A 13,208-nucleotide genomic window follows, 5' to 3' on the forward strand; every position below is an offset into this window, starting at 1 on the left:
CATCGTCTTCTTTAGCCAACGTTAAACTGAAAAATATCATTTCATTTTCTATATATCAGTCTTTCAGAGTGAACATTAATAGTCTGAACAGTTGAAATAGAACTCAAAAGAACAACATGCGTAAAATAAGTTTCTAATTGAAAAATAACTATTGATAATATAGAAGCAAGAAAAAGTTGAATTGCCATATTTTGTTATTATAAAAGGAAATTCCCAATCAGCTCAGGTGATAAATTTATGTCTTATGCCCCCTTCCACATATAAGTTCTTGGGCTCAGTAAATGTTAACTCCGTATAACACTCAACTGGAGTTTTGTATGAAGTGTACATGATCATCTGGTCACTAATCTCCTCTCAAGGGCGCCCATGTTTTGTGGTTTCTAAGGGGGAGGGGGAGTATAAGCGACATTTTAAATTTAGTTTCAAATTTTGCGGTAACTATTCTAAAATATCTATTGGGTTTTCGATCTTTCGAAGCACAATTTTCTCTAAAAAGGGAGGGTCGAGCGCCCCACCTTGCTCCCCCTAATGGGCGCCCTTGTCTCCTCTCATCCTAATTGACATTATTGACTATAACGAATTTTATAGTTTCTGAGAACGACTCCTACAGATTTTGGTAAACGTAGCTGTGAACCACTGCATTAAAATTAAGAGAGCTACGAAGTTTGAACGGGGATCATTGCTCACTGTAAAAGAAAATAAAGATATTTAATTCGGCTACACCTAGAATCCTTTCCACTGTTTGAACGTTAATTCTTTATTTATGACAACATTAGAGTCACAAGAACTGAAACTTCGAAACAAATGGAGTCAGTGAAGAAAGATCTTTAAAAAGTTTCTCTCTAACTGATTTTATTGAGTGTGACCGCGTGATCCTTAGTCATCAATGAATAAACTGAACTCTAATTATGTAGCTGCTTGCAATCGCTCGCAGCGGTCATGTATCTATTTCATGTTAGGATTTGATTTCAAGTTGCAGTGCAGAACTGAAGGGCACGTGGACAGTACTCGGTACTTTTACGTCATAAGTAACATGGTGCCATCAGTACGAGTACTTAAGCCTCATGGTGTCATTCAGCTCTACAAGATTAATCCTCAATACATACTTTATTTCTCGCCTGGTCCAAAAATGGCTTGGAGGACAGCTTGAGATTGATTTAATTGACTAACCACCTCGTGGAGTAGACCACAGTTACATTGAAAGTAATGTGGGCATAAGTGAAGCGTACTCGAAACAACAGTTGACCTGAGGCAGATCCATCAAGAACTCGAGATGACCTGTGGGACTGTTTACGAGGCGTGGCTGGAGGTAAGGGGCAGAGATAAATTTGTCAGCCATTTAATTGATGCCATGTCCAAAAGAATGAAACGTGTAATAAATGCAGAAGGGTCTTGAACACAATGTCCCACGCCAACTCACACAAGAGCCATTTTTAGGGCTACCCAAACTTTTCTGAATACAATTCTTGTAGCAACTATTCTTTGTGTCATATTTGTCTGCATATCTACTAACAAAGTTTCTGTTGTATTTGAACTTAAGATCTGAAGATTGGGAATCCCGCGCTCTACCAGTGAGCTAACATCAAGACACTTACAAACCATTTCTGATAAAACATGATTTTGAATTACTTGTGTTCGATGACATTGATACTCATTCATTGAAAATATTCCAAAATCCCGGAGTTTCGATGTATCAAATATTTGAACACACTTAATAAATGCAGTGAAAATGTTTGAATTTACTTTCATTACTCAATTTGAGAAAGTGTGGATTTAGAGGTTTCTTTCCTACGTTCCTGTGAAGTTTCTGTCATATTTTTCATTATGGGATTTTTACTTTCTACAATTGCGAAATTCTCAAGTCCCGCAATTTCGACATTCAGGAATCGGAAATTGAATTAATGACTTCCTAATGCTACTTATTCGACCACCGCTGGTTCTTATAAATAACATGTCAGAAAACCTTAGATTGGAAGTGTTTAACGAAATACAATTACGAATGTTTCAATCTCTCCCGTAAAGTGTGAGGACAAATGATAAAATTTCAAAGGAGTAGAACAAACCGCTTTACTGAAATTATACAATAAATAGTGTATTTTAGTCTGCATAGCTGTGATAGTGCATTACACGTGCATTATGGCGGGGCGAACTTCAAGAAATGTAAACAGAAGCTTTTGTCTCTAGTTCTAAAAGTTGATACAGGTAAAGATAATTTCGTATCTAAAATTTCAGATTTTTATCTTTTGATTTAAGGGTCCCAACTTTGAGTTAACAATGAAGCTATTATTGGCATATAATAAATAGTAGGGTTTTTTTTCTGTTCAGTAGGTTTATTGTTCTAAAACATGCATTATTTTTTTAAAGAAGTATTACTTAATTATCTGCTTTCAGAAACGCATGCTTAGTATCCAAATTTCCTTCTTGATTCCTCGGATGAAACACTCATTCCATGTCTGGCTTTATGACCAAAAACTTTTGTGGAAACCCTGGAAACTTCTTTTACGACTCGTTCAACTGCTTGTGAATGATATTGAATTCCTGTAAATTCCAGTGGTCCTATTTCAATCTTTTCCAGCAATTCTTCATCTGACATTGAGTTTACAAGTGGAAGTGGCGTTGTGACGGAAGCATCCCAATCAATCATCTTGTAGTAGTTTTCTGCTTCGAGATGAATCATAATATTTGATTTACAAAATTTTCTCACTTCAGCTTGATTGGTCGTTCTTGCAACAGCACTCTTGTTTACTGCATCTTTTCTTACTTCAATGTCTGGATCTGCAAGAGCTGCAAGAAGAATATTTTCACTGTGGGCAAAATAACAATTTAACTTTAGAGATCTTATTGCAGCTTCCTTCATCTCACTATCGGGTAAATTTCTAACTTTCTCCAAAATAAAACAGAAGTTACGTGATCCATCAGTGTAGTTGGAATGGGTTTTTATCTCGAACCAACTTGGAGCATACACTCTAACGATGTAGGTTACAAGCTGCAATAGGTTTTTGAATGGATTTCTTGTGCTCATGAACAAACGAAGGGTTCGATTGGCGAGCGTCAACCACCTGGCAGGATTAAGGGCACCTGGAGAAGCAGTTTGTAAAAATTTTATAACAGCAGCATCAGCGTTGTCCTTTCCCTTTTGTACTGCGATTCAAGCCTTCAGCAAATACTTTTGATCAGCGCTAAAATCTTTTGTGATATTCACACAAAATCCCTTGACATTTCCAGTGACGGGCTGGAAATCAACTATTGGAACATCCCGTGGATCAAAACTTAGCATCTTTCCGATATGTCCCGAAAATCCCTTTGGACCAGTTGTTTTGCCATCAATATTTTTAAAAATTTCTCTTAGTGGAAGCTCATTCAAATGCAATATACAAATGAGCCACTGTAAAGGTCGATTTAAAGCTGTTTCCAGTCGACGTATAATTCCAGAATGTTCGCCGGTGTTTGTATTTGTTCCATCACATACCACAGCACGCAAAGTAGCTGTCGAATCCGTGTCATGTATAACAGAGAGTATTTCATTTGAAATATCTTCTGCTTTGCCACTTTGTGAAACAGTATGATCCACGTATTGCTCACTAGGATATGCAATAATAACTTAGTGATCCTCCTTCTTTGTTTGTTGTTCTCCATCTGGTCCAAATAGTCTGGTTTCTTCTATGCGCCCATCAAAACCAACACAAATTAGCCTGCGCAAGTCAAACGAACGAGATTCTGCTCCCTTGTCTCTCCAATAAATTCGCTGTCTCCGCAACTTTGTTGGTTCTAGTATATTTTCCGGTTTATCCAGTTTCAGGTCTTTCAGGCATGCATTAATTAATTTGCAAGCATCTCGGTTACTAACGCCAGTTCTTTCCATCATTTGGCTTAAGTTTGGGTACTGATGCCTATTTTGTGCTGGCCGTTTTTCGGAATCTGTGTCTTCAGAGTCGGATGTGTTTGCTTCATAAGGTGATTCATCTTCCAAGGCCACACCACTTGTTTCATTTTATTCCATAAAGTTCAACTGACAGGCAGTAGTTTTAGTCGTAGTTAGGCTTTGCAAATGCTTTTTCCTAAACTGCTCTTCCTGGTCCTTCCTCTCTGCTTTTTTCTGAAGTGAACTCGAAACAATCTTGTCAATCGAACCGATTACCATTTTCCGACCCGAAGTCTGATCTACCCAGAAATTTCACTCAATTTGTGGTACTTTTATGGCGCATTTACACAAATGTCTGTCCATTATTTTGTTTCTAACACACTTGCAAGTACAGATATCAAATACTTGTTTGAAATTACTGAAGTCAGCTTTGAATGTAAGTGATGTGCGCTTTGCTGGTGGATATTTTTGGAGCTGTTGGACAAGTCGTATGAGCTTTGAAAGTTTGCCCACAACGCTGGAATATCCAATGACTGGAATGCTAGCTTTGTTCCAGATACTGACAAGATCATTCGCCACATATTTTAAAATATCTCTCGTAGAAGGTGTTTCCCCTCTTCAGGTAGCATTTTCCTGTAGAACAGGTAGCATTTAACTACTACTTCCTTCGTCGGGAGTTGTCTTCCAGAAAATACTTCAGGCTGACCAAATAAAGAATGGTGAGACTCTGATCGAGTCAGTGGTCCTCTCGAAGATGAAGCCATACTCACTGTTAGTTTGCTATACTGAAATACATACAATTTCACAAAATCGTTGTACTCGGTATGGAAAATTTAAAGATTTGGTAAAAACTTGTTGCAAGTTTTAGGATAAAACTGCGTTAATCGCATCGAACAAACATTTATTTTAAGCAAAACAAGAGAAAAATGAAAATATGTATAAACTATAATTAAAATATGTGATAAGGAAATTCTGCAACTACACGCAAAACCTTTTGTTTTACAAAAATACAGACATTTGTGGTGCCATCTAGCGAGAAATTGGAAAATTACAAAATAATAAAATTACTGAATCAAATTCCAGTTGCGACCAGTAGAAGTGTGATTTTTTTTTAGAAATCATACTGAAAGTGTGCTTAGCACATGCAAGAGCAGCGATCTTCATTAAATTTGCATCAATTATTATTATTATTATTTTTTTTTTTTTTTTTTTTTTTTTTGCCCCGCCCTAACGTGCATACCTAATAATACACAACTTTAGCAGTGAACTAATTAAATGACAGATGGAAATGTCTTATATTTAGCGATTATAATAATATTTATAAGAACGTAAATCTAATGCTGTAATGAGAATATTGTGGAGTAACTTCTACATGACAAATAGCTTTGGACAAATGCACAACACACATTTACGTTTTACTTAATTTGTAATTAACATTCACATATAATAAGCCGACGTTCTTCAACACCCATCACATCTCAGAATCTCAGGTGTCATATTTTAAACATAATAATAATTTATGACCTGATATGATTATATATATATATATATATATATATATATATATATATATATATATATACATGGCTTGAAAATCTTGCTTGCAAGTACTAGCCGACCAAAAAATTACTAGCAGGCCATTTTGCGGTCACAGTTTATACAGATAAACAAAAATAACTTTGCGACACAGTAAACGTAACAATACTTTTTTTATTTTGTTTATTGTCATGTCTCTTACAAATAAAATATATATATATATATATATATATATATATATATATATATATATATATATGCTATTTATTGTTGCAATTCATTCCAAATATGAAACACAGGTGGAATCACGTTTGCATCGAAACCAGACTGCTGCAGCACTAACGCAACTCTGGCGGGAAACAATAAGAAAATTAACTAACTACTTCTTACTGTCGAGAGTCGAATGAAGAAGATGGTGATGATGATGCATTGCGTATTATTATTATTATTATTATTATTATTTGTTGTTGTTGGTGTGTGGAATAAAACACGTTTTTGATTTATCGGACTTTACTCGCCAAATGTAAAAAAAAGTACTCGCCACTGGCGAGCAGACGAGTGAATTTTTCTTCAAGCCCTGTACACACACACACACACACATATATATATATATATATTCAACTGACTTACTTATTTTAATGTAATTATTTTATATAATTATTCATGCATTGAGAAATATATCATTACTTACCTCACACTTTGACTCAAACGTAAATCGAACTCTCAATCTTAGGATTACAAGTCTCATACTTTACCCCTGAACTAATATTTTTAAAGCTCTTCATTTATAAGCTAATTAGTACAGGGATAGAAGTGGACAAAGTATTACATACATATGAAAATAAGGAAAGGAACGAAATAAAAAGTTTTCTTTGAAAATCTCGTCAAAACATTTTGTTTACAATAGGGCAACTACCATAATCAAGTTAAAAGAGTTAAAAATTTTGCAAAATATTTGCGTTTATGAACAAGTGATATGCTATTAGCAAAATTAGGTACGCAAGGTAAATGTCGGAAGATAAGACCTAGCGTTGTTAAAACGTACATCATAGTCTGAACGATGAACCAAGTAAGAGCATTGTTCGTCGTAGTAGGATAATAGGTAAAATCAAAATAAAGGATTAAATTTGTGGTACTGAAGGATAAAGGCGGCATATTTTACTTAACAATTCACACAACTTCTTCAAATAACTATTACATTGCTACAAGTTTATCTATGTGACATGTATTACACGGGCTATCAGTACTAAAACCCAGGTTAGACAAGTGAGTGTCATTTCACAGTGTGAAACTAAGACTTCGACACTATGCGAATTCAGTACTCAAACTTGAAGTATTACACTTCAGACGTATAACTACTTTTTGCAATAGAGTAATAAGGTGAAAAATTGAACCTCGGACGCAAAATCCGTATGAAAAAGTCATTAACTCTCTATCCCTTACTCTTTTTCTTCTATGGAGATAAAAGCTGAAATCAGAAATTGTTAATTTGAAGGACTTTCGGTTTGAATAGAGCGTTAAGGGAGGAGATAGAACCTATTCTTGGCACGCTGGATTAACTGCAGAGAAACACTTCTCGACATATTTTAAGAGTTTTGGTCTATGAAAATCTAAAACCAAAAGTACTAGTAAATTCAACCACTTCCGATTTCGATATAATGCTGCGGGTTTCGATTATATATATACATATATACGATTGAGACGTTTTATCCGTTGCAAATACCGTTTGTCGCTACCTATTACCGTTTATATTCTATGATGATAAATTTTAATACCAGAAATGATTAATTTGAACTACTTCCAGTTTAAATAGAGGATTAAACCCCATCTCGATATCTCTTACCGTTTGCGTTCTATAGAAACAAATATTGAAATTGGAAGTAATAATAAATTTAAACTACTTTCTGTTTTGATAGAGTGTTTTCAACAGTCATTTTATGTTGTCTTGAGACGCTGAATCGTTTGTAAGAAAAGAAAAAAATGCTTCTCGCTGTATGTTAACATTTTCGTTCTATGCCGTTAAACGTTGGAACCGGAAATTGTCGAAATTCCATCAGAAAGAACTCTCTCTATCCAATCAAGAAATTCTCACCAAATTTTGAGGTTTCATTCGTTATTCGTACATATTGTACGGTTCTAGGTCTTAATTCTTTCTCATTCCCCGCTAGTATTAACTTTGGTTTATTGCGTCCATACATCATATACAACAATGCACGTAATTTTGTTTAAATATGTAATAATATAGTAGAAAAGATTTCAAAACGTAAGATCAGGAAGGCATGAGATGCAGAAAGAAAAAGCTCCCGAGCCTTTCTTAGATTGCAGAGAACGTAAATACTGACGCAGCAATTTATAACTTGCTGAAACTATGAGATTTTACTACTCAGAATCAAAGCGAGTAAAATCATGTGAGCGGTAAAATAAAATAGCTTGAGACGCTCCTTGCAGTATAAATTACCATGGCAAACCGAGATCATCCGATATTTTCAAACTTTTTTTTTACGCTTTGAAATGTGAACAACTCGAAGGTCAAACTGCGATATTCATTTACATTTTTCAAATGGCCAAATATCCGGACGTATAGAATTTAGAGCAAAAATATTAAGATTGTGTTAGCGATGTAGTATAATTATTAATTAAGATATTTTTCGTATCATCAAAAAACTTTTCAAAATTTACACCCACCAATTTCAGTACTTTTTCTCCATCAAAAATCCTAGCCCTAAAATCCTAGCGAAGTCAGCTCAGAGAACTTTTAGTCAACCAGTAATCACGGGCGAAAGCTGGGAATATAAAGTCTACTTCCAGTATTCACGTGATTAGAATGGTAAACAGTGGAAGTCGCGAAGTATGTCTGAAATTTTATACGATGCAAATATCAAGAGGGGAATTTTGGTTGGCATACTCTGCAATACCACCAGATTAACAGTGTTGTCAGTCCTACATTAAAGTTGTATTTTTCTATTAGCAATACGTCACATTATTACATATTTTAAATCTACATGCAAAACAAAAACACTTAACAATAGTACATTTGTAAGAAGGGATTAAAAAAATTCCTAGGCCTTCAGTTCAAAAATCTGCTTACATAAGTATAACATCGAATCACGTAGATCGTTTTCGATATTTATAAAGATCATCACATTAAACTGCTCCTGAGATATGGAAAGCATGGGCAAAAATTGACTATGGGAAATTATTAAAATTTTTGTTCCTTCCCTCTGCTTCTGTTAGATTACAACATTAGGTTTTGGCAACATAATTTTAAGCAATGCTGCAAACTTTACCAGTGTTAACGGTTTGAGATGTCAAATTGCTGTGAACGGCATTATGATCTTTACCTTTAAAGAAAAGAATTTGTGATACTAATATAAGCAGTTTTTGGAAATAAAATCTTTTGAAAAAAAAGTTTTTCAGACCCTTCTTTGTTTCTGTTATTAGATTGAATTGGATTTGAGTTTAGCGTCCCATTCAGCAGCGACGGTCGTGAAACTACAACTTAACGTGGATTCGAACCACTAGGTCTCATCGAGAATTGAACCTGGGTCTTCCACGCAGCGGTGCGTACACCATTCACATAGCCACGAGGAAGTCTCCTATTTATTAGAAATACGCTCTATAATGATGATAATATTTGGCACTGAAATACTTTCGTTGTATATTGCCACATCCGTGTCGCGTGTGTTATTATGGAGTAGGGGGCGCAAGAATTTTCAATTCGTAACATTGAATAATTCAGTAAATTAGGGAGTTACTGATTAATATCAAGATTGAAATATATAATGATCCGAAAACTGCATGTTGGGGTAGCAATACTATTTGGTGCTATTCAGGACTAGCGTATGATGTCTTCTTGTGTGCGTACACTTGCTTGTTTTCTTCATATAGGACGTGTGATACTAAAGTTGGTGTAGTGCTTTAAATTATCAGCGAGTGAAAAGTGAAATATAAATCAAGTACAATTTTTGGACATGCGTGTTTTAACTAACTGTGTAATTTGTATTATTTTCATATCAGAGAGTTGAGGGGATTTTCTTTTTATTTTTCGTAATTTCAAAACAGTTAATTTTGTAAACGCAAAAAAGTATTATTTAGTACCCCACACAAATGAAATAAATTGTAATCCCGCGAGCGATACAGGTGCCGTGTAAGAGCATGATAAATCATTGGTGAGTATCACACAAAGAACCAGCTTGGTGGTGAAGTATTACGCACTGTGGTTTCATTAAGTAAATACACATGAAATGATCAGGTAGTATAGAGAATGAGAGAAAGAAGGCATCTGGAAAGGAAGGGAAGACGTGTGGCCGTATCATCGGAAGACTAGAAATGGTGCAAAGTTCAGTGGGCCTCGTGATGTAATTTCTCTAATATGGACAAGTTTCGAGAAAAACAGTATTTGACAGGTCACCCACACACTACAACTCAACATGAGAACCGCTATCTGCTATTAAATGCTCGACGACATCCAATTAGCATATCTGCATTAACTCGAGTCTTTGCATCAGCCTCTAGCACTCATATCTGTCGATAAGCTGTACAACTACAGATGCTTATGCAAAAGCGGAGTAAATTACCACAGAAATTGCTGGATGCCCCGCCCACAATAAGGAAATACACTGTACAACTTGCACAACTGCTTTGGGATTGTCACACTCGGAGCAGTTAAGGTACTCTGCATGTATGTGTGTGTGCGAGATAGAGGGAGAGAAATGTGACTAATTTTCGATGTAGGGGCTCTAAGTTCTTTGTAAGAGTTAAAGAGTTATGGGACTTCCATAATTCTCTTTCACCTCGCTCGAAGGTTTGAATTCTTTCTGAAAAATAGACCATATTTACCTTAGGTTTTGCATTGAATCAATCGAAAACTTCAGATTCATACACTTTTTCAGTTACTGTATGAATCAAAATGACTGTTATTTATATTTTCTTTCTTCGTTTATAATTGACGTAGTTTACGTCTCCATTACCTCGAATTTATACGAAAATTAGATTTTAGAACAGCAAGTCATACTGTGTAGTAAAATATATTGGATTTTGTTCACAGTGCTGTATTACAGGTGGACCAATTCTTTGAAAGTTAATATTGACTGGACTTAGAGAGATACATACCATGATTTGTGTGATCCTCAGGCTTATTAACATTTTCAGGTCAGATAACTCCTCTTTCCGGAGACATGAAACAAGACTTCCCGAAAATTCTGGCTTGACAGAACTCTTCATAATGGCTGCTGGCGAAGAAATGCATTGCTATACTGAATGCAGTAAGGCATTCACCTCAAAATCCAATCTAAAACTTCATAATCAAACTCATTCAGGTAAGAGGGCACATCCCTGCAGTGAGTGTGGTAAAGCATTTACATCACAATACAAGTTAAAACTTCATATGTTAACTCATACAGGTGAAAGGCCGTACTCTTGTCAGAAGTGTGGGAAAACATATACTCAGAAACCTCATTTACAGTTCCATATGTTAAGGCATACAGGTGAGAAATTACATTGTTGCCATGAGTGTGGAAAAACTTTTATTAATTCACAAGATTTAAGAACGCACATGACAGTTCATAGCAGTAACAGACCTCATTCGTGCGAAGAATGTGGGAAAAGTTTCAAAAGAAAGACTTATTTGACAAGGCATCTGTCAGTTCATACACGAGAAAGACCGTACTCTTGTCAAGATTGTGGGAAGAGCTTTAAAAGGAAAACTCATTTAGGAGTGCATCTTTTAATTCACAAACGGGTAAGACAGTACTCTTGCCAGGAGTGTGGCAAGACATTTGCTGTTAAGCGTAATTTCCAAAAGCACAAGGCAACGCACACAGGGGAGAAGCCACATTCCTGCCAAGTCTGTGGAAAGGCGTTCCTTGAAATGTCAAATTTGAAAAGACATATGTTAATTCATACAGGTGAAAGGCCTTATTCTTGCAATGAGTGTGATAAAAGATTTAATACTAGAGCAATTTTACAAGCACATATATCATTCCATAGAAAAAGAGGCGACATTTTGTGAGAAATTTGGAATAAAATGTACTAAAAAATTAATTTTTAAAAATAATGTTATTTTTTACAGGTGAGGACTGTAATACTGCCATGTATGTAGAATAGGGTTCAGCAGAAAAAATGTTCTGAGAATTTACATATCGATTCATTATAAAAAAGTAACCAAGTTCTTTGTTTGTTTGTATATGTAACAATTCATTTCATGAAAGTTGGATCTAAATCCTTTAACAAGTAATGGGGCCGCGGTGGCTCAGTGGTAGAGCGTTCACCTCCGGTGCTTGGGGTCCCTGGTTCGATCCCAGCTCGCGCCGTGTGGACTTTGTGGTGGACGAACACTGTGCTCATGGGTTTTCTCGGGGTTCTCCCGTTTCCTCCCACTTTCTTCATTCCACCATTTCATCCATTTCTCATCATCACCGTCTCCTTTAGCCTAACCGGCATAACCGTGGGACGTAAAACTCAAAGATTTCATTTCATATTTTTTTCCTTTAACAAGTAAATACATAAGTGAAAGTAACCACATTGGAATAATAATAGCAAGGAAGTGTCTCATGTATTTTTGCAAATATTAATTCTCGTGTAATGAGTGTTGATCGAGCATCTGAGGAGAGGAGCAATGATTTCTGCTGTTATCTTTTTTCGTTTTCAAACTTGGACTTAAATCCCATCATCATTGGTTATAAAATCCTTTTAAGTTCCTCAAAAGGAAGACTTCCAATATTTGGCTAAAAGAAAAGACATCCACACTTCATAGGTTCATCTAGATTGGGCTATCGAGTATTTTGCAATATGAAATATAGATGAGAAGGCTTAATGTTGAAATCTGTTCATACAGTTGACATCAATACATACACAAAAACAATAGTAAATAGTAGAATCTCCTCTTTTGCCTTTTTAGAGGATTTAAGTCAGTGAATAAATTTCCATGAACTCTTAGTCTCTCAACTTCACTGGCCTTCCAGAAAATAACAACAATTATATTAAATCGGCAAGGGTATGTTAGAATTAAAGAAAACTGCATAGTGTCAACTACTAAGTGTATTATGTACAGAGGTAAATTTAACGTTAATAATATAGGAATAACTTTTCTTTAATGCTCCGAAATTCAAAAATAGAGGGGTAGCCAATTTATCTTGAGTGAAATTAGTAATGCGAAAATATAGTTTGAAGGTAAATGGAACAGAGTGAACCGGTTTTACTGCATTAACCAATTTTCAAAAAAAATTAAGAATAGTAGTCTTTAGGAAAAAACTTATAATAGAACCCTGTTGATTACTGTGGGACTGCCCACGAATCTTTGAAATTAAGACAGCATTAAATTTATCGCATGTGTTTCCCGAAGAAAAACGGTAAAAATTTTAATTAATTGTCAGAACCTTCCGATGCTTATCTTTTAGACATTACTTTCTGAAATACTTTATAATTTTTTACTGAGGAATTAGTATGTGCCCTATCGAAATATCCATGTTTCAGAATCCTGCGGTACTTCCGCAACAATTTTTATAGAGGTGGTTGGTAAGTACTTCAAATTATATGCCTGTAGGCAAATATCCTCTGAAAAAATTATTGCGTGAGTATCGCAGGATACTGAAACACGTATTTTTGGATAGTGCACATATTAGTTTCTGAGTGAAGTCTTGATCCGACTACGGTAGGTTCCATAATTTTGGAACTATGGACCTTTAAAGTTCATTTTTTTGTGTTTTCGGCAGTCTGTAACTCTGAAAGAAAGCGTTTGTGCACCCAGGTTGGTCTATACTTTTTTGTCCCATCTTAGTATCAGAAATCACCTCCCAAACGTTGTCCGTGT

The 13,208-nt window shown here is 35.4% G+C and overlaps 1 protein-coding gene across 6 annotated transcripts in view; it reads left to right on the forward strand.

Moving 5' to 3' along the window:
* The window catches only part of LOC145678307 (uncharacterized), a 95,525-nt gene that overhangs the window by 61,412 nt on the left and 20,905 nt on the right, over positions 1-13,208 (forward strand). For 4 of the 6 annotated variants that reach the window (XM_081748327.1, XM_081748322.1, XM_081748333.1 and 1 more), the window contains one exon: positions 10,550-11,565. The exons of 1 other annotated variant lie outside the window; for it this stretch is intronic. In XM_081748327.1, coding sequence (XP_081604453.1) covers positions 10,550-11,408 — 859 coding nt within the window. In that variant the 3' untranslated portion in view covers positions 11,409-11,565. Of the gene's footprint in view, positions 1-10,549; positions 11,566-13,208 lie in introns of those variants that run through there. One more of the 6 variants, XM_081748335.1, reaches the window with a different exon arrangement.

Source organism: Thermobia domestica, chromosome 2 (assembly GCF_964235325.1).
Source record: "Thermobia domestica chromosome 2, izTheDome1.hap1.1, whole genome shotgun sequence".
Taxonomy (NCBI): Eukaryota; Metazoa; Arthropoda; class Insecta; order Zygentoma; family Lepismatidae; genus Thermobia; species Thermobia domestica.